The sequence below is a fragment of the Alosa alosa genome, chromosome 9 (genome assembly GCF_017589495.1).
Source record: "Alosa alosa isolate M-15738 ecotype Scorff River chromosome 9, AALO_Geno_1.1, whole genome shotgun sequence".
In the NCBI taxonomy this organism is placed as follows: Eukaryota; Metazoa; Chordata; class Actinopteri; order Clupeiformes; family Clupeidae; genus Alosa; species Alosa alosa.
The window spans coordinates 4,055,173-4,075,275 of NC_063197.1; the positions used below are offsets into that span (position 1 = coordinate 4,055,173).

General features: G+C 45.9%; 1 protein-coding gene across 1 annotated transcript in view; it reads left to right on the forward strand.

Moving 5' to 3' along the window:
• Positions 1 to 575: 575 nt before the first annotated feature.
• cachd1 (cache domain containing 1) overlaps positions 576 to 20,103 on the forward strand; it is a 64,365-nt gene continuing 44,837 nt past the window's right edge. Inside the window, exon 1 of the mRNA XM_048253012.1 lies at positions 576 to 1,113. Within this exon, the coding sequence (XP_048108969.1) occupies positions 754 to 1,113 (360 nt within the window). The 5' untranslated portion in view covers positions 576 to 753. The remainder of the gene's footprint in view (positions 1,114 to 20,103) is intronic.

The window sequence follows — 20,103 nt, forward strand, 5'->3', positions numbered from 1 at the left end:
GCACCAAATTTGTTTGTGTTTTCTCAGTGAAAACTCACTGTGTATGCATTTTATACTTTGTATGAAAGAGTGCAATAGATACTCCTCATTCTCAATAATGGACTTTGATATATTTCTGTTTATTCTATAACCAAAACATCTCTATCTAATGTCTAACAAAATAACAATGATACCAAGAAATTTAGCCCAAAATAACAATTCCTCCACTTTTCGAGTTTTATAACTCACCTTCATCACGTGAAACAACCATCATATCTCTTTCCCTTAAAATAAGTAGGCTACATTTTAGAAAAACATTTTCACCTAAATGTATTTTGATGGGGCTTGCAGCCTATCTAAAATGTATTATTAGGCTTACAATAGCCTAATTCATGTTGTCTAATATGCGCAAAATTGAAAATTGTACTTACTAATATATCCAAAGGTGTAGTTCAATGATTCCTGTGTTTCAGTTCCACACACAAGACCTGCTGCTAACCCTGGCGCTCGTTCAGGCTTTTAAAGTAGCCTAGATCCAAATCCATCTACTACAAAAACTCCATGACGTTTTTTCGCTCCCACGTCTCCTGCTTTCACTTCCATTGTGATGCTCCGGCTCACACTCAGAGTTTGGAGTTGGTACGAGTGCGTAGAATAGAAGGTGGCGAAAAACATAGATTTTCTGTTGCTTGTACAACACTTCAATCTGCTTTTATTGCTCGATGGAAAGTGCATTAATGCATCCGTTAAGTATTTTCGTCGGGATCTGTTTCCATGAAGAGACGAAATCGATCGGCGAAGTTGAAAAGTAGCCTACTCTCTTCTGAAGTTTTTCCAAGACCTGCAACGCGAATTCCCAGTTTACTATTCAACGACCCAGCCATCATGGCGAGGCGGGTACGGAAAGGATCCGTGATTTTAAGTCGAATTGTTCCGTCGCTTTGGAATAGGTCTACTCTACTTCATGGGGATAAAACAGAAGTTGTTACATGGAGCTTTGTGGTTGTCCTGAGTCTTTTATGTTGTGGATTTTGTGGTGCTGAAACGGAGTTTTCAATCATGGATGAAGCACAAGTTCTGGCCGTACAAATTAAGAAACTATCCACACAGGAGCTTGGAGTCTTTACCATGCAGGTATTTTGCGTTTTTATTCTAAGATGCTCGTAACAGCATGTACTGTAACTGTTTTGTAAAGATGTCAAGACAGAAACGTGTTCTCAACGTTAAGGCTGAGATGGCAAGGTTATTCAAAAACGTGAACACATCAAAAGCAAATGGATATAAATTGTCGCCAGTTTAGGCATTGTTTGACATAATTGCAACAATCCTCCAAGGTAACGTCAACCAATGTAGCCTATTTTGAGCAATATATGAGATTCATGCTTGTCAAACACCGTGTTAGTTCGTATGCCTGGTGCTGTCCTACATGAGCAGAGTGGCGCACGCTTTGAACTCGAATGCGGATATTGACAAGATCTATCGCAATAGAGCTCAATAAGAAGCCTATTGCTTGAAATTAATTTCCACATTCAAAATATACATGGCAGTGTTTAAACATTTATCTTTGTTGATTATCGTTTATTCTTTTTTATTTTATAATGCGGTTATCCGCATTTTCCATTGTCTCTTGCTGTTTGACTAAACATTCTAGGCTACTTAACATAGGATAGGCTTATCAGTTCTTTATTTTATTTTATTTTTTTCTCCCATGGCTGTATTAAAATAGGTGTGTTATTGCCCACGGACTTCAGCGTAGACTCACTATGATATGAATTGGTCAGTCACCTTTACATTGTTGCATGTGTGTGTTTGTGTTAATTAACCACCAGAAGCCTATAAACAGTGTAGCGCAACCAACCAGTGTCTTGCTTTTAATCAGGCAATTGACACTATCTTTTAGGATAATCTTTCATTTAAGTGTTAGGGGTTGGCGTAATGTAGCCTAACACATTGGTAGGCCACATGGCTATTTTACGATATCGAATACTGTTATATAGCCTAAAATATAGCCTATAAACTCGATAGCCTATGAAAGGCTGTTATAGGTTAAATTGCAGTCAAGATGTAAGTTTTAAAATACCACAGTATTATTGAAACAAATTTCAAGGGTATCAAGCGCAACGTGCTTAACAAAATATTTGTTTACATTTACAACCGGTGCCTGTAACAAATGGCAAACTTTCTTACACCGGTATGTTTTGAGACGTTGGTGAGGCGCGCGCACTTCAGAGAATGCGCACAGAAGCGGTCAGTAGGGGGCCCGGCCCAAATGGCGTTTTATCTCGGAGAAAGTCTTTATCCCTGCTCTACAAAGGCCCTCTCCCAGAACACACGACGTTGCCCGAACCGTCCCTTTGTCACACTCCGATGTTAATAATCCTTCAATTTGTGTCCCTTTTTCTCTTTTCTTCATTCGGTATTTCATTTCGAATTTTAATTGGCATTCAGCCTAAGGGTTGAAATGGTCGACGAGACTGTAGCATAGTAATATATTATTATAATAATGTATTTTCTGTAAGGTGTTTTTTTTTTTTATTATTTGAATTTGTGTTCGACTGCGGAGTTGTCAAGCGCGCTGTCTATTTTTTGTTGACATTATTTAAACGTGAGTTTAAGGTATTACATTAAATAAAGCTGTGTATTTGGTTAGAACCATTTCCCAGTAAGGATTGCTACCGCCTTCCAGTTTAAATACCCCCGTGCCCATGAAAATACAAGAAGCAACGTTGCAATGCCAACAAGACAGCCCCTCTCTCCAGGTCGGTAAATCTATATATGTGTCGACTGTGAATGTAACAAGATCTGATCATTTAAAATACTGCATCCAACGTTTAAGCCTGAGTGTTGAGGACGCAATTCAGTTGCATTGAAAATAACTAGTTTACATATGGCCAGTCATACATTTTTTTCTAACTTAACCATCATTCTTGCTTTTGTTGGTAATTAGTTTTTTTTTTTTCCTTTCTTGAAAGCAATGACCAATCAGTATAGTATAAGTATTGAGTTCTTTGTTACAGCATAATGTACATTTTCATGTCTTAGCACTCAACTCAACTTGTGTTATTTAATGGTATTTGGTATACAGCGTTCCTCTTCATGAAGTACTGACGTTTTACACCCCTGCAGTTAGGAATCATTGCGAAATTGGCAAATTACTTCTCTCATTTTACAGTATTTAAGGAATACATTTTGTAGTGGTTCAGGTTAAGGGCTTGTTCAAACCTCTCTCCCCTGCTGACAGGGCTTTCTGCAACCAGAGATGCAGTGGTGGATTTGCCTGGAGGTCGGGTGGTTTGGAGGCCTCTTAATTGAATGATGAGGGTAATTGAGGAGGTGTTTGGGCTGGGGAGGGGTGGTGGAATGGTGCAGGGTGAGAAGAAAAGCGTGAGCTGTTTCCATACCTTTCAGTGCTGGGTGTGCGCCAACTTCAACAGCTCTTGGAGAGGTTCTCGAAAGCCCTCTTTCTGTCATTGGAGTGTTATTTTATTTCAGCTTCATCCTGTGCTGTCACAGCTCAAACACATTTCATTTTCTCTCTTTCTCTGTCTCCCTCAAACTGCTGTCCTCCTATCACTGGCTGTGTATTCATCTCATCAGGCAAGAGGGGTGTTCATTATCTGTCTTTAGCTTCCAGAGTATTTAACAGTATATGGTGTACCTGGTGTTTGTCATCAAGGGCAGTTTTTTTAAGTAAAGTAATTTGTCTTGGGCTTCACGATCACTGCATCACACATACACAGCTCATACATAGGCAATTAAAAAACAACAGTTACACATACAGCTCCACACCACCACAGTTACAAAAAAAAAAAAAAAAACTGTCAGAGCTGCACACTGGATAACATATAGGTAGCCAGCTACCTATCATTGAGCATCTTTATGGCAGTTGGGATAAAGGAGTTTTTGTATTTATTTAATCTGCAGTTTAGTACCCTAAAGCGTCTACCTGAGGGTAGGAGAGCAAACTCCTCGTACAGGATGTGTGTGGGGTCTTCTACAATTTTCAGTGCCTCCCTGAGGACTGACTTTTCATAGAGTGCCTGCATGTAGCCCTGGTCTGGATGACCTACAATCTTCAGGGCAGTTTTGACCAGACGCCCCAACTTGGACTTTAACTGAACTGTCAGATTGCCATACCAGGTCTGCATGCCATACTGTATCACGCTCTCTAAGATCATCTGGAAAAATAAAAACAAGAGCCTGACACCATACAGCCTCAATCTTCTCAGAAAATACATTCTGTGCTGGAGCTTAGAACAGAGACTTTCTATATGGACATACCATGTGAGTGAGCAGTCCATAAAAACACCAAGGTATTTATATGATGATGTCATGTGAGACTTGCTGTGAATTTTCATGTTCCTTGGTGGAGCACAACACAACAGTTTGTGAGGTTTCTGGTGTGATTTAGTCGTATTGCACTGCTGATCTGCTTGGAAATTCCTGATGTGAGTCTTGCCCTGTGACTATGCCTCAGGAGGCCCTGTGCATAATGAAGTGTCTGCCTTCGCTGGTGCAAATGAATCTTGGGTTGGGGTGAGGGGGTGGAGATTTCACAGTCCCTGGGTGGGATCACCCCTAAAATGGCCCATTGAGACTGGGCCTTGCAAATGACCCGCAGAGCTAACGACATGCCATCCATCACGCTCTCTACTGCATTGCCTGCTTTTAAGTGGGCCCTGTCACTGTGGTGGGTCAGCCATTGGTGGCGATGTGTAACAGTTCCCTCATTACCATTCTGAGGCCATTAAGCCAATGCCTTCTTCTGAAAATGTTTCAAGGACAACTACATTTCAGATCTTATCAGTCCTGCCTAAGAAATGCAACCTACAAGCCTTTGCATAGGCCACAGCATTTCCATAGCAGTGGGCTCTGGGCACATTCCATGATGCGTGTCAGAAACAGGACATGCACTACTTCATGTTTTGAGCATGTGAACTTTATCTGACCTCACCTGGAGTAGCACATTTTAATGGGGAGCGATTAAGGTGCACTTGGGGAAGGCCGGCTGGAAGTTTAGTTGGAATCTGTGCTCAGAGTCTGCCGTTGCTTAACCTGTTTTCAATAGCCTCCGCCGTAAATCGCAATGAAATTCCACAGTTAATGCTTCTTTAAAAAAAAAAAAGAGGCTCAACTGCACCCAGGACTCTAGTATAGATTGGTGGAGGATGCCTTTAATGCTCCACATTATTGTGAGTATTGCTTTGTTGCTGTATTCATTTTGACTGCCACAGTCAAAAGTAAACAGACCGGTCTCGGTCTCAAACTCATTACAAATACCTCTCACAACAAACAAACAAACTCTCTCATCTTAAAGGCGCAGTCCGTGGTTTGGTTGAAGCTCAATAACCGATCAAAATGACACCTCCCATCTGTGCAGCTGAAGTGGCGTGTTGATTGGCTGGGATGGTTTAAGGCTTGGTCTGAGCCACTGTGTTGGATTCCCTTTTTCAGAGCCAGGACTGTGTCCAAACACTGCACAGAGTTTTTATAAACGGAACGGACAGCTTGAGAACTGTGATTATTCATTAGCCCTTAAATCTGACAAAGCGTATGGGATTAGAATCTCAGGCTGCCTATTGCAAAACGCTAGCCTAGAAATCTAGACACACCCTAGCGGCGGCAAATTAATTTGCTCAGCCTGTACGTCTAGTATCAAACCATAGGGATTTCTATTGGCTGACGCCGTGGACGTCATCCAATCACAGTGCTCTATTTTGTTAGAGAGTCTTAAGGCGGGCTTAACAGGATAACGACAGTCCTGCGACGGTGAACAACAAGGAAGGTGGCTATGGCGAACGAAGATGGTTGTTTGAATCGGCGTTAGCGTCAACTTTGGAGGAGTTGGACTTGTGCTTTTCTTTGAAAGTTGAGCAACACAATGCACTTAAGTCATTCCTTTTGAAGAAGGATGTATTTGCCGTTTGCCGACCGGATCACGGATATGGTCGTGAAGCGCTGGCCTATTGCATGCCTAGGCAGTTTGAAAGACAATTCTCTGCCGCCCCTTGGATTAAGCGAGGTGAATGGTTCAATTCCAGACTATACATTTCAATGATATAGGATGGCCCGCCAGGCTAGCAAAACGCCATGTTGGGTCTCGGCAGCCCGTGTGTGTGTGTGTGACGGTGTCTGGGAGCAGGAAGAAGCGCCACGCCGCTCCGCGCCATGTGGGAGTGCTGAGGCTGGAGAGCCCTGGGCAGGCGGCCGCTGCAGAGGGACACGGCTCCATGAGATGTGAGGCTGCTGCTGCGTGTGGCTTTTGGCAGCCCTCCAGACACAGGGCTCCTCCAGCCTCTGGCCTCCCCTATCAGACCCCCTTCACCCCCCAGCTCCACGCAGGCCCTCCTCTCCCCTCTCCAGTGGCCACAGAATCCAGGCGATATGCTCCACTGCAGCATTGTTCCATATGCATGCCTTGCGGACTCTTTGAGTTATGGCCGCAAGATGGTTTCTACTGTCCTCCATCGCTGCAGCCTCCCTCGTCCAGCTGTTTGTTTTAAATCAGCTGGTATTGCTTGTCAGATAATTTATCTCCTTCTGTGCTCGGGATGGCTTTCCCACATTCCTGCCGAGGTCTGTGAGGGTTTTTTTGTCTCCTTTCAACCACCTCACCAGCTCTACCCCCTCCAACCCCCTCCCCCCCCCCTCTGTTCAGCCCCTTTTTTCCGCGTTCAGAATGCTTTGCTGCAGTTAACAATCTGGAGGGAATGTTCCTCTGCTTCTATCTCACCAAAAGCAGCCTCACTTTGATATGTGCTCAAAACAGGGTGAGCCATCTTTGGCTATCTTTGAAGTTCAGTCACAGACGTAGATGCATTTTCCAGACATTCTAGTGTCTAGTGTCAACACACATCACCATTAGCACCCTCATTACAAATAACATGAATCATCATCACTGCTGCCGTTATTGTAGTTTAGTACACTTTTAAAATGAGCCTCATAAAGTAAGCTGCACATCCCAGTGGTATGATGGGCTTGTAATGGCCTATTTGTTATTTTTATATATATATATATATATATTAGTGGTGTTGTTGTTGCAAATTTTCATTCCATCCCACATTAAACACTAATGAAGAAAGTTGAATTTTACATCTCATTGCCCACCATCAAAAAGAGTGGGATGAAATGTACATTGAACTCTGACACTTTTTCCATTTGGAAGAGTTGATTTATTTATCTTAAACCCAAAGTGCAGGTTGGTTTGAGCTAAAGGGAGCCTGATGTGTGATGAGGCAGATGCACTGTAGCGTGTGGGGATGTGCAGTAGCCCTTGAGCCTGGCGGACTCATTTGAGCCTGTGTCTCCCAACAGAGAAACCCCATCCTTTCATTTCTGACACAAGCCCTGTGTCTTTGCCTGAGACTTTATTAAACCAGAGTTGTGATTAACCAGCCTTATTTAATCAGTTTGCAGACTGATTCACTACCTCTCTCTCTCTTACACACACACAGACACACACAGACACACAGACACACAAACACACACTCTATGGGAGAGTGAACAAAAAGAGGCTTTATGGGAATCTTCTTTTGTGAGGCCTACTAAAGATGCTTGGGTGAGTTCCAGCTGGGTTGACCCAGGATGGCGGGCCACAGGACCCGATCACAGTTCTCTTCAAAGGATGGCCCCCACACACACACACTGAAAGAGAAAGAGTGTGTGTGTGTGTATTTGAGTGTGTGAGAGAGAGGTAGAGTGCTTGTGAGAGTGAGAGAATGAGAGTGGGGGAGGGGTGGAACCAGTGCATGGCAAGACAGCTTAGGGAAGTGGGGGTTGAACTGGTGCTTGCCCTCTCTTAAAAGCTAGCGTTTGTGAGCCCCTGTTAAACCTCTCCCTCCGCCTCTCCCAAAGACCCCTATTCTCTGCACCAGTAGGAACTTGCAGATCCAACACAAAGTGAGAGGTGGGCCCCAGTACTCCCAACCCATAAACAGTTAACCATTCCTCTGTCATTGGCTCACTGTCTCTCTCCCTCTCCCTCGGCCTCCCCTTGTGCAATCTGTCCTCTCTCTCATTCTTTCTCCAATTTCCTCCCTGTCTATGCCTTTCTCCACTTTTTATTCCCTCTGCCACTCTTTCCTCCCTCAGCCCTCCTCTGTTGCTCCCTCGCTCTTTCTCTCCTCCCTGCTCCTTCGCTCCTGACAGCCCCCCCTCCTGCTCCTGAGTTTCTCTGTCACACATTCCATCTCTCTGTGGCCCTCTTTTGTTGTCCTTCTTCTGTCTCACTCATGGCTTGTCTCTGCCATTCCTCCCTATTGTGCTTCCTCTCTGAGCTGTGCTGTGGGGGTGAATATGTGCTCGGACTCGCGGCACCTTCACATGTGATGGAGGTTGAACCGGCCACTCTTGGGCCATGGGGCATACTCCATATATCACAGCAGAATTACAATGATTTTGCTGATGTATTACAACAGGACAGCTGTGTGTGTGTGTCTGTGTGTGTGTGTGTGTGTGTGTGTGTGTGTGTGTGCATGCGAGAGAGAGAGATGGAGTAAGGTGGAGGTGTGCACTAGCCTAAACTGAGAATATAAATACAGTGGTCCATCCTCAAAGACTTACCAAAGCTGTGCTGTGCTGTGAGCAGAAGGGGCGGAGTGTTTGTGTGCCTGTGATGGAGTGAGGTCACTGTCCTGGCAACGCTGCTCTTTCATTGTCATGAATAAATGACTGACTTCACTCCATTAATCCGGAATCCTCTGACAATGGCCCCTCTATGCTCGGGTCAGGGGGTCACCTCTGTTATTCTAACTTTGCTGCTTTTAGTCATTCATAAAAAAAGCCCTACGCCGTCATGTGACCTGATGTGAAATCCAGTCAGAGTCACACACCCACCATTCACTTTAACTTAAACCCATTCTTTAAAAAAAACTCAAAAAACAAGGTCAATCAGTATGGATAATTGGCTTTTATATATCCACTGAAAACATGGAGGTTGCTTGCATGCCTAAATACCTGATGGCACTATGCTAATTTGCTGTAGGTAGGGTTTTTTGTGCTGTGCTGTGTTGTGTGAGTGGAAGAGTTCCCATAAAGGCTTCAGGCTTCTTGCTGGGTCCTAGGGCTAAACTTGTTTGTGAACCGCCACCCACTGCACGTTTACAGTACCTTGCAAAAGTATTCAACCCCCCTGCAAATCATCACTGTTTACTTGTTTAAAAAAGATATCTTCACATATTGTGTGTATCTTCACAGTGTTTTCATTATAAATATTTATTATTTAGTAAGTTTTTTGAAGACTAAATAAGTAATTTATTTGTCTGATAGATTAAAAAATAATTAATATTTAATATTTCAGCTTTTAATTAGGCTTTTAGCTTTTAAAATCTAAAATATCAGAAGTTAGTTTTAAATCTTAAAAAATATAACTGTTAACCATAATAACATTAACTGGGCAAATATGTTTAGGTATCTTTTTAAAATGTGAAAATGGTGATGCATTTCAAGGGGGTTGGATACTTTTTTAACCCACTGTAAATGTTTTGATTTTTTTCTCCCCGTCTCGTGTTAACCAAAGAAAGGAATGTTTTACCATAACAGCTTCGTATCTGAGAAATGCACGAGGGACCGATCACATCCAGACTATTCTGAGAAGAACTGATTCTGTGTGTGTGTGTGTGAGAGAGGGAGGAAGAGATAACAGGGATGATGGACCTGTATGAATGTGTGGTAAGGAGGGGTTAGGGACAGGATGTTTGCAGGTCACTGTTTGCATCCCCCTCACTGCTCTCTGATCTGACAGATTAACAGTCAGAGCGAACTTTAAGGCTCTTGGAAAGGGAAACCACTTAACCCCCACTGTTCTATGTTCCAGTTTACTCCGCAATCTTCAACTGTGTGAATGGAAGTTGATTTTATGTGCGTGCATACGTGTAGGACCGTAATGCTTTATTATAGCGGCTTCAGCTAGCTGCTATAAGCCTCTGGACAAAAGCAGGGTGGCAGAGACTGGCTGCTTATCTCCCTACTTTCATAGGCTATTTCTCACACTCTCTCTCTCTTTTAAACAGTCTCTTCCTGTCTTTTTACACATCTCTGTTTCTCTCTTTGATTCTCTTCATTCTCTGTGTCTTGCCATCTAATGAAAGCTGGAATAGCAGCGGGTCTTTCTATTCTCAGCCGGTTCACTGCCTCCAGACTTAAAACAGGAAGTGACCTCATATGATATCTGAACTTTGACCTCCTTCCCCCTCACTGGTGCTGGGCTGCTGGCAAAGATGAAAGGACCTATGGCTCCTTCACAGGGAAAGAGAGAGGGACAGCGAGAGAGTCCAGGTAGGCACTAATTGGGCCGCAGAAAGGAGTGTCAGCTGGCTTTGAAGAGGCTGGCGGATTGGAGTGCTGGGCAGCAGCTGTGTTGTGTTATCAGAACCAGGGGCTCCAGGTCCTGTGTGTGCCAAGGACGGTCATTTTATCTGGCCCCGGCTCTGCGGTAACGCAACACCGGCTCAGCTCTGAGAAAACAAGCCGGGGCGATGAACGCAGGACCGCACATTTCCTCCCCCTGGCATGCGAACGTGAGCAGAGTTCTCAGAAGAAACCAGGCCGCCGTGGACTGAACCTAACTGAGGACGGCACTAATGACCCCTCCAAATGATGAAGGCTTGGTGGACGCTTCATCTCTCTCTGTCTCTCTCTGTCCTTTTACCATGATTTATTCATCACTTACTCTTTATCACTGTTCATCTGTGTCTGTCCCTTGGGTCTCCATGTTCACACACAACCCCCACTTTTCACACATGAACATGTTTGAGCATGCTAGCATACGCACACGCACACACACACGCATACGTGTGCATTCACACACAGAGAGAAGCACATGTTAGTTTCGGAGGATCTCGGATGATCTTTGCTGGCTTAATAAAGACGCCCCCTGGCCATTTTGGCGTGAGCATGAACTCTGTGGGCGAAGATGATTATGTTGTTTAAAAAGGAGACGTCTGTCGCCTCTCAGGTTTCATTGTGTCGTTAAATAGCTCGGGTTGAGTCTGCGTCTGCTGGACAGGCCTGCTAGTCTAAGTATCAATCTGCAGTGTGTGCATGTCTGTCTGTCTGTGTGTGTGTGTCTGTGTGTGTGTATGTGTTACTCTTCTAGTCTCACATTCTCTTGGGCCATGATCCTCATCTGTCATCAAATCCAGTAAGTGTGTGTGATTGTATGCTTGCAAGTCACTGTTAGCATGCACTGTGTGTGTGTTGCAGTGGGAGTGTGCATCTTGAGCCAGTCCGGCTGGCTGGTTTGTGTGTGTGTGTGCTGGTCGGCTGCCAGTGTGTGGCTGACAGGGCCGTGGGGACTGACTGTGCACCGGGTCCCTGGCGTCCGCTGAAAGGAAGATCATGTGTAATGAACTCAGGCAAAGAGCTGTGCAACAGAGCACTGTGGGAATGCAGGTGGCCCAGAGAGGCTCTCAGGGCTGTGTGTGGTGTGTGTGTGTGTGTGTGTGTGTGTGGGGGGAAGTGAGTGAGTGTGTTATGACGAGTGGCACAGGGAGTGTTGATAAATAATTGTATCTGTGGTATGTTGTTTTGAACAGTTGGTTTTACAGAGAACCGAGTTTTTATTTGGTTGCGTCAACCTTATGTGTCAGTTTGGGGTTTTCAAGTAATGAGGAGGTTGGGCTGTGTTATCTTTGTGTGTGTGTGTGTATGGTAAAGAGAGAGAGCTGTTCTGTGTGCGCATGTGTGCTGGTCGTCCATATGGGGCATTCACACATGAGAGGCTTTGTCATTCGTTGCCTGCATAGTGAGAACAGTAGCGTGTGTGCACACACACTCTCTCTCACACACACAGCCACACACACACACACTGTGAAATCGTGTCATTATTTGCATACCAGACACTTGGTAGTGTCCTTGGGGATGCTATTCTTCCCTGCCACCCCCTCTCACTCTCTGCTTCCCTTTCTTCTCCTCCTCTACTCCTCACTCCCTCGCTACTCGCTCTCCCTCATTTTCTTTCACTCTTGTTTTCTCTCCCCACTTTTCTCCTCCCTCTCTCCTCTAGTTCTCTCTCTCTCTCTTTCTCTCTCTCTGTAGGCCTGTGTTTCACCTGCTTTGACACACTTACATTTTCCCCCCCATTTTTTCCCCATTGTTAGAGTTCTATGCTCATCTCTGTCTTTATTTATGCATTTATTTATGATTCTCCCATTTACTGTTTACATTCTCATATCATATGATATGCACACTTATGCTGTAACATATTATAATGTAGAGGACATCTGTGGTTGCATGCTAAGGAAAGGATGGTTGTGTTCATTGGTAGATTTTCTATTTTTTTTTCACCTATAAGAAAGAAATTAAGAAAACAAAAAATGGAAATATGGAATCCAGCTTCCCTCTGCAGTTGAAAAACATTGGTAGAATAAACTCAAGTGAACTTAGGTGTTGGCTGCACTTACTGCCGCTTACATTCATGTCTAAACTGAGCTGCTGTGTTTGCTGTGCACCAAATTCATATGCATGCTTGTAGGTTTGGCCCGCTCTTCCACCGCATACCCTGCAGCAGCTAGAAGTGGCTGAAATTTGCGTAAGCAAAAGCGGAAAGCTGTGGAGTCCAGGCCGGTCCCCGCTGAGCCTGTCCCTGGTGAGCCTCATCAGTAGGCTGTCCTCCTCTGGCCATTTCCTCAAGCGTCGCCGCTCCCTCCGGACACATCACAGTCGTGCCCTTCAGATCCCCCCCCTCCTTTCATCAGAGCGCTGATCTGCACCCAGCCACCGCTGCCACAGCTGCTGCTGCAGGAGTCTCATCACGCTGAAGGCCTGACTTTTCAAGCACGCTCACATGCGGAGGGTGCCATGTATTTTTCATCGTCCTGCCCTGTCCTCCATGCATCCCAATGACCAGCCCTGCGCCTCAGCCAGACTGGCCGGTCCACTGCAGAGGAGATTGATGTCCTACTAGTGGGTGACCAGTAACATCTCCTACCCATGACATTCCATCCTACTTATTATAGTCATATTCAACTACGTCTCACAATATGGCTCATCCAATACATACACACAGTATATAAATGAATCTAACTCCACCTTGGATCGGTGGGCTGGATTTTATGGAGTCAAAGAATGCATGATTCAATCCGATGGGCCACGTCTTCATAATGACCTTTTTCTCAGGCCGTGGGAGTGGGTGCCATCGTAGCCCATTGGCCGGTTTATTCGGAGGCAGTACTATTTGAAATGGAGCTTAGCGCAGCGTTCGCGTAACAGGGCCTGGCCCAGCTGTGTTTAAAGGGGGATTTGGACCTGCCTTTCATCCCCATTTCCATCTCTGTTTGGGTTTCGAGCAAAGGATTAGGTGCGAGTTTGTTTGCTGGAACGCCAACCGGGATCCGCTTCGGCAGTTGTTTACAGCCCGTGCCAAAACTAACAAACTTGCCCCCACCATTCCTCTCCTCTCTTCTATTTGTCTTCACTTCCATCTCCTCTCTCTCTAATTCACTCTCATCCCTTCCACAATCCCCCTCTCCTTGTCCCTCCTCTCTTGTTTATCTCTGTTTTACTCACATCTCTCTCTCCCCCTCTCGCCGTATGTGTGTCCTTGTAAGCCAGTGAGTTCTGTTGGGTTTTAATGAGCGTGTGGATCAGAGGCAGAGCGCATGGAGCTGACAGGCCCGGGCTGAGGCTGCCTTCAGCCGTGGATCCTCAACAGGCAGAGCAGCTCCTGCTCAGCTTAAATTAACCATGACCACTCACTAGAGCGCTCTCTCTTCCCCACCCCCAGCTCTTAATCCAGGGAGCTTAGGTGTGATACGCCTGTTAAAATATATTTTGGGGGGCTAGCATTCCCAAAGAAATATTCACTAGTGTCTGTGTATCTTGCAATATCCAGTGGAAAGAGCTTGGACCTTTGCCAGTCATTAAGTCGACAGCATAAAAAGAATGTTTATGGTTGGCATTTCCTTGAATGTGTATATGCTAGCGTCATCGTGGTCTGTCAGTCTGTCTCTTAACCCCACCCCCTGCCCTCGCTTTCACCTCTGGCATGTCTGATTTCGTCTCGTCTTTCATCTCGTCTTTTAGTCTTTTTGCCATACCTGCGACAGCTGTGATGGGTTGAGGTGGATTTAAGGTGATATGGACAAGAGGCTAATGTGGATACGAAGGCTGGTGACCCACCAAGCCAACAGTCCATTATTGGACCAATGTTGGACCTGCATGTTTATAATGCCTATTGGACCCGCAGCTAAGCCCATCCCGAGAGGGTATTTTGAGGTATTAAGTGTAACTTAAATTAGACTTGGGCTGAGACAAGAGAAGGGCTATTTTGCAGCCAAGAAAAGTGGCTAAAATGGCTAATTAGTCTAGCTAATTATTTACTAATTGTTGTTTGGGTAATGATTACCAGTACTCAATGTTGATAGCCAAACTCCACACTGTCCATGTTTTCCTTTTTATGAAATGTTATTTCCTCTTTTCAGGCCTTTGTAATGAGTGTCACACCACAAGTGAGCATGTGTGTGCGTGTGTTTGTAAGTACATTCAGACAATTTGGGTGTGTTTATGAAAACAAACGGGTGGGTGTGTGTGTTTGAGTAGATTCTGACCATTTGGGTGTGTTTATGAAAACATAGGCTGTGTCCTTCATCAATAGAAAGTGTCCAAGTTTCACAGCTCTGTGATCTGCTGATGGAGATCAGCGTTCCAGAGAGAACTCTGTCTGAGTCCCTCAAACTGTGTGTGTGTGTGTGGCATGGACAGGAAGACTGCATCCTAGGTCCCCATGGCTTCTGTGCCCTGTCAGGGATTACTACCATCACAGTGGTAGTTGCTGGAGGAGCCTTCTTGATGAAAATGAGTTGTGTGAGTCAATTGTGCAATGCACTGAAGGCTCTCTCCTTATATCTCATCTCATGTTCATGTCAAAAAGCCAGACATTACAGTCCAAGCCTGATTAACACTGGTCTTGTGTTTCTGTAATATCTTTCCCTAGTGAAGCTCTGTTATTGCTCTTATAATGGACTATAACACTGGCCTGAGTTAGGATTCTTAAATCAAACATTTATAGGCAAATGCTCCCTTGGTTCCTTTTTTTTAGGAAAAGGAGTGTGTGTGTGTGTGTGTGTGTGTGTGTGTGCTTTATGAGTGTGTGTTTTATGTGTGTGCTTTGGCAGTGTGGTTTCCTGCAGTGGACGGGGGTCGCCCCTCATTAATGGAGCTGCGAGTCTTAACTCATGCTCTGGATTCTGTCAGGAAATGCCGTCACAACACAAACCACAGTGCTCTCCCACAATGCACTGCAGGAGAAAATTGATGTGCGAGGGAGTCATTGTCAACTTATGGTTTCTCAATTGAAGTTATGGCTGCACAAATCCTGGTGTTGTTGGTGTGTGTGTGGTGGCGGCTCTGCCTGTGTGCCTGTAGTTGTTTGTGTATGTGTGTAAGACCTGTGCGTCCATCATTTGTCCAGCCAGGGCTGATGTTTTTCTTCCTCTTTGACCACATCGCTCCCTTTGCCGTCCATGGCCAACACAAACCTGAGCAGATGTTAATCATGCCAGGACAGAGTTGGCTGCTGCAGCCTAGCCAGAGTCCTCCCTACACCGGCCAGACCTTCTGCCGCTCCACACCTCGGGAGTGTCCACATCACGCTCAGAAGCCCGAGTCATGTAGTGTGCGCTGACCACATGTGTTGTGCATAAAGCTCCACACTGGTTATCTCCAGGCCTGGGGGATTTGGATGAAACAAAGGCCTCTTCATGAGCATTTATTTGTGAGACATGATCTCACTCGGCTGTATAAAATAAGATGGGGAGGGGGGAGCGGGAGACCACCCTATAACCAGGCGAACTTTTCATCTAGTACACTTTCTTTTCCCTGCATTCATTCAGTCGTTTTTTTCCCTCTCCTCCTTTTTTCCCTGGCTTGCTCTCTCGTTCAGCTGGTCCCCCTTTCCGTTGTTCTGTAGCTGTCTTTCTTTCTTTCTTCCTCCTCTCCTCTCCTCTCCTCCCTCTTACATGTAGTGGTGCCAAGCGGTGCGGTTCACTAGCAGCAGATGAGGTCTCCCCGTCTGCCAGGGCAACCTGCGCTGAGCCGCGCCACAGATCTGAGACGCTCCCCGGGCGCGTCGGCCAGTTTGCTTTGGCCGCCCGCGCCTGGATCGTTCCGCCTAACAAGCCTTCAGATGCCGTTTGATTGCCTTGTTCCAGTGCTCTTGAACAGACTCGGAGGGACGGTTGTCGATGCGAATAAGCAGCTTTATGTGGAAAACTCTGCGTTCGCCCCCTAAAAGCAGCGAGTTGAGTTCGCTTTCCCATGCAGAGCAGAGGGTATTGCAAATGTGTCGTGAATATTATGGGCTGTTTTTTCTTTTGCTTGAGAATGTGTGTTTTCTGTGTCATGTTTCCCTTGTTGGAACCTTTTGGTTTTATTGCTATCTTCACCTTCTTTACCACATTTTTTCCATTTCTCTCTCTCTCTCTCTTTCTCATGCACACATAGACCTACACTTCCTTCTGTTTCCTTGTCTCTCTCTCACCTATTTCTCTCTCCCTCTCCCTCTCTCTGTCTCTCTCTCTCTCTCTCTCCTATTTCTCTCTCTCTCTCTCTCTCGTCGACCTCTCTGGTCGTAGTGGACTGCTGTGAAAACCTCAGTGAGGACTTGGCAGCCGCTGGGTGTGACACTGGGGTGTGACCCTTGCGGAGGGCAGCTCCGTGCTGCCAGGCTGTGTGGGCGAGACGGCAAGGCAAAGGGCTCTGCACCCTGGCCTGGCACTGGCCGTCTGTGGGTGGTGTGGGCTGGAGCGGGCACAGAGCTGGAAGTGGGAACTTACCATCAGTGCCAGTGGGGAGTCAGTGTGTCGGTTGCACACACACAAGCACACGCAAGCACATACACACACACACCCGGCATGTACACACACACACCACACACACACACACAAGCACACGCAAGCACGTACACACACACACACCGGCATGTACACACACACACCACACACGTAAACCAAGTAAATTGCCCGCAGAATCCAATAAATTCAGAACACACGTCTGGAATAATGGCTGGAGCTCAGTCTGCTTTGTGCTTACCTGGTTATGCCTGCCAGTCTTCTGTGGTATGTGCAGGCAACAGAAAGCTTTTGGAAGCATATGGAAAAATCACCTCAATGCCATATACACTCCTAAATTCCACACTGCTTGCAAATGAAATGTCTGGGAGGGGTTAGTTAGTTATTTATTTATTTATTTATTTATTTATTTATTTAGTTGTTCCCCTGTGCAAGTCTTGATGCAAGCATATTCTTTTGATTTACCCATTCTCGAAGGTTCTTCTTTAATATACCTCTAGACAACAGTGTAAAGTTCCTTAGCAACCATGTCTGTCCCACTCTGTTTTATCTCCTGGTTTCTCACCCCACTCTGAGCAGAGGTGGTGCCCTGGCGCCTATGTGTGAGCTCAGTGTCCATCTTTCATGCTGACAGGCCGTTTAAATAGGACTGCTCTTGAATGGAGTGCGTTTGGACACCCTAGCCCTGTCCCCGCCTCCCTCCCTCCAGAGGGTAGTAGAGCCGCTTGCCATCCCTTGACCACATGCGGTCATTTTTCTCGCGCCTGATGCTGAGGCTAACGCTAAGCCCTTGCCCTCACCTTGCTCCAAGCTTGCACCTTCTTGATTACAGCATCGTAAACACCGCCCGGAGACTGACACCCGCTCAAAGACGACCAGTCTGCCAAGATGGGCCGACGCTCTCAAAATGTCACGTTGACGTCAGTTGGTTTTCCACTGGCGGCACTGCAGAGAAAATCAGAGATGCTGTTAAGGTCTTGAGCTTCAGCAGAAGCCTATGCACGCACATATTGGCCAGATTGATTGGCTTTGTAGTCTCCTCATAACTCGATTTGATAGGTTCTGCACGAATGCACCACTATTGGCTTGGAGTGTATTGACCAAGCTGATTGGAGACACGTCCAAACAATCTGTGCAGATATACGAGACTTTGTGGTAGAGGGCAGCCATAGGAGAGCCTGGCCATCTCTGTCTCTGGAATGGTTATCAGTACCTTTTTACTTCACAGTATTAGGAGCCGTAGAATTTTCCCCGTCGTAAACGTCAACTCTATGCCTTACTCCGGCCCCCTACCGTTTCACCACTGAGTCGAGTCCGGTTGGATCCGTCCCTTTACGTTTGTAGCTTGTCTGGTGGTTACGAGGAAGGCTCCAGAGAATCTTGGCCCAGAGCTCTTGCCATTGGGGCCAGGAAGTAGGGCAGCTCCCCTTGTGTATCCAGAAGGATGAAGGCGCCTGGGGAATGTCAGAGGGAGATGTGATTTCAGGTCTTTCTCTTCCCAGCTTCTCTTCCTGCTTTACAGCGGGCTGTTAGCGGCGCTTTGTGTTTGAAGTGAAGGCGTCTGTCGGCACTAAAGCGGCACCACTGCCTTTGTATTTTCTTAACACCTATCCACAGGACTCACCAGAGGAGTCGCAGAGCTTTCATATTTACCTCCAGAGTTCTAAAAAGGAAACAGTCCTTGTATTCTGAGGGAACCGTTCTGTTTTGCATCCCTAGCATGGTTGTGACTAGGCTGTTGCCAACTCACAAATAGGTTGCAAATGGACTGTCTAGATGTATTGTTGAGTACACCTGAAGCCGCAATTTCAATATGAGTCTGTTAATTTCCAGGTCATGCCAGCATTCCCGCAGCATTGGTGCGCTGTGTCTGTCTTGTATGTGATGAGAGTATTTGTTTGTAGAGCTGCCCATCAGGCGTTTATCTGATATTTGGTGGTGGTCATGGCTCCTAGCGAGAATGCGAGCAGTGGTCAGAGTTCCATGGCTTCTCTCCCCCGCCTCCGTCACCACATCATTACAGGCCCTGAGTGCTTTTAATTCTTAACATGGAGTTGAAATGTATACATATACTTGTACTCCATGTAGACTCCACCCCCCCCCCCCTTCCACATTCCACTTCCCCACAAGTGCTATTACCTAGTTTTGAAGCCTTTTCTCCCCTCCCCCTCTCCAAACTATGGTCGAAATGAAGGCCTGCAGGTTGTGTGTGTGTTTGTGTGTGTTTGTGTTTATGTGTGGAAATCACACATTAATAAATGTGCTGGGCTGGTCCTCGCCACTGTTGTCATTGTTATTTGCCCCCACTCCTGACTCCACCCCAACCCCATCACCACCACCACCATCCATCTCTCCACCCCCCTCCCTCCTCCTCCCTCCACATGTGGAAACCATTACGTGCTGTCTGCCGGGCGAGGGGAAAGTGGAGCTGGCCCAGGCCTGAGATCTGGGAGCGGATTCGGGGGGATCCGCTCCGTGACCGGGCCTCACTGTGGGGCCGGGGCTGTTTTCACAAAGGGGTTTTGTTATTGTAGGAGCCGAGTCCTCGTCAGCACTATCCTCACTGCTCTTGGCCTCTCACTCTCCCCCACTCTCTCTCTCGGGACTCTCACTGTGTGTGTGTGTGTGTGTGTGTGTGCGTGCAAGAAACTGAGAGAGATGGTGTGTGTGTGTGCAAGCAAGAAAGTGAGAGAGATGGAGTGTGCATATGTATGAGTGTGTGAGTGAGAAGGTCTCTTTGAATGCTAGAATGTATGCTGTGTTTGAGTATGTGTACAGAGAATATAATTAGAGAAAAGGTGTGTGTGTGTGTGTGTCCATGTGAATGTTTGTGAGACAGTCATATGATGGATAGTGACTATTACATTGACAGCATCAGAATGTGCATGTGTTTGTGTGACTTTGGTTTAGAGAGTGAATGCTGATGGTTCACTGCTGTGTTTAAAAAAAAAAAAATCTTTACTCATATAACGGTTGATACGCAGCCTCAAAAGAGTTTGGTTTTGCTGTTGAACTTGATGGAGTGATATAAGACTTTTATGTCATTTCAGACTGAATGTTAAAAGCAGCCAATGTGAAGCTGAATGCTGTCTGAGGCCTTGGGAGTTTATGAGAGCCTGATGTTTTGTCTATATTGCACAGTGGTTGCTGTGGAGACCCAGGTCATTATTCTTCCAGGCTTGTGCTAAGTCCTTGATGTTTGCGCACTGCTGTTAAGATCGTATGCTTAATGGACTCGCTGAAATGTGTTTTCCAAAAAACTATTCTCTCAACCTATAATCTCTTTTTTTCATGGTAATCCAGCACCATGGCAAGTCAGGGTTTGACATGACCCCAC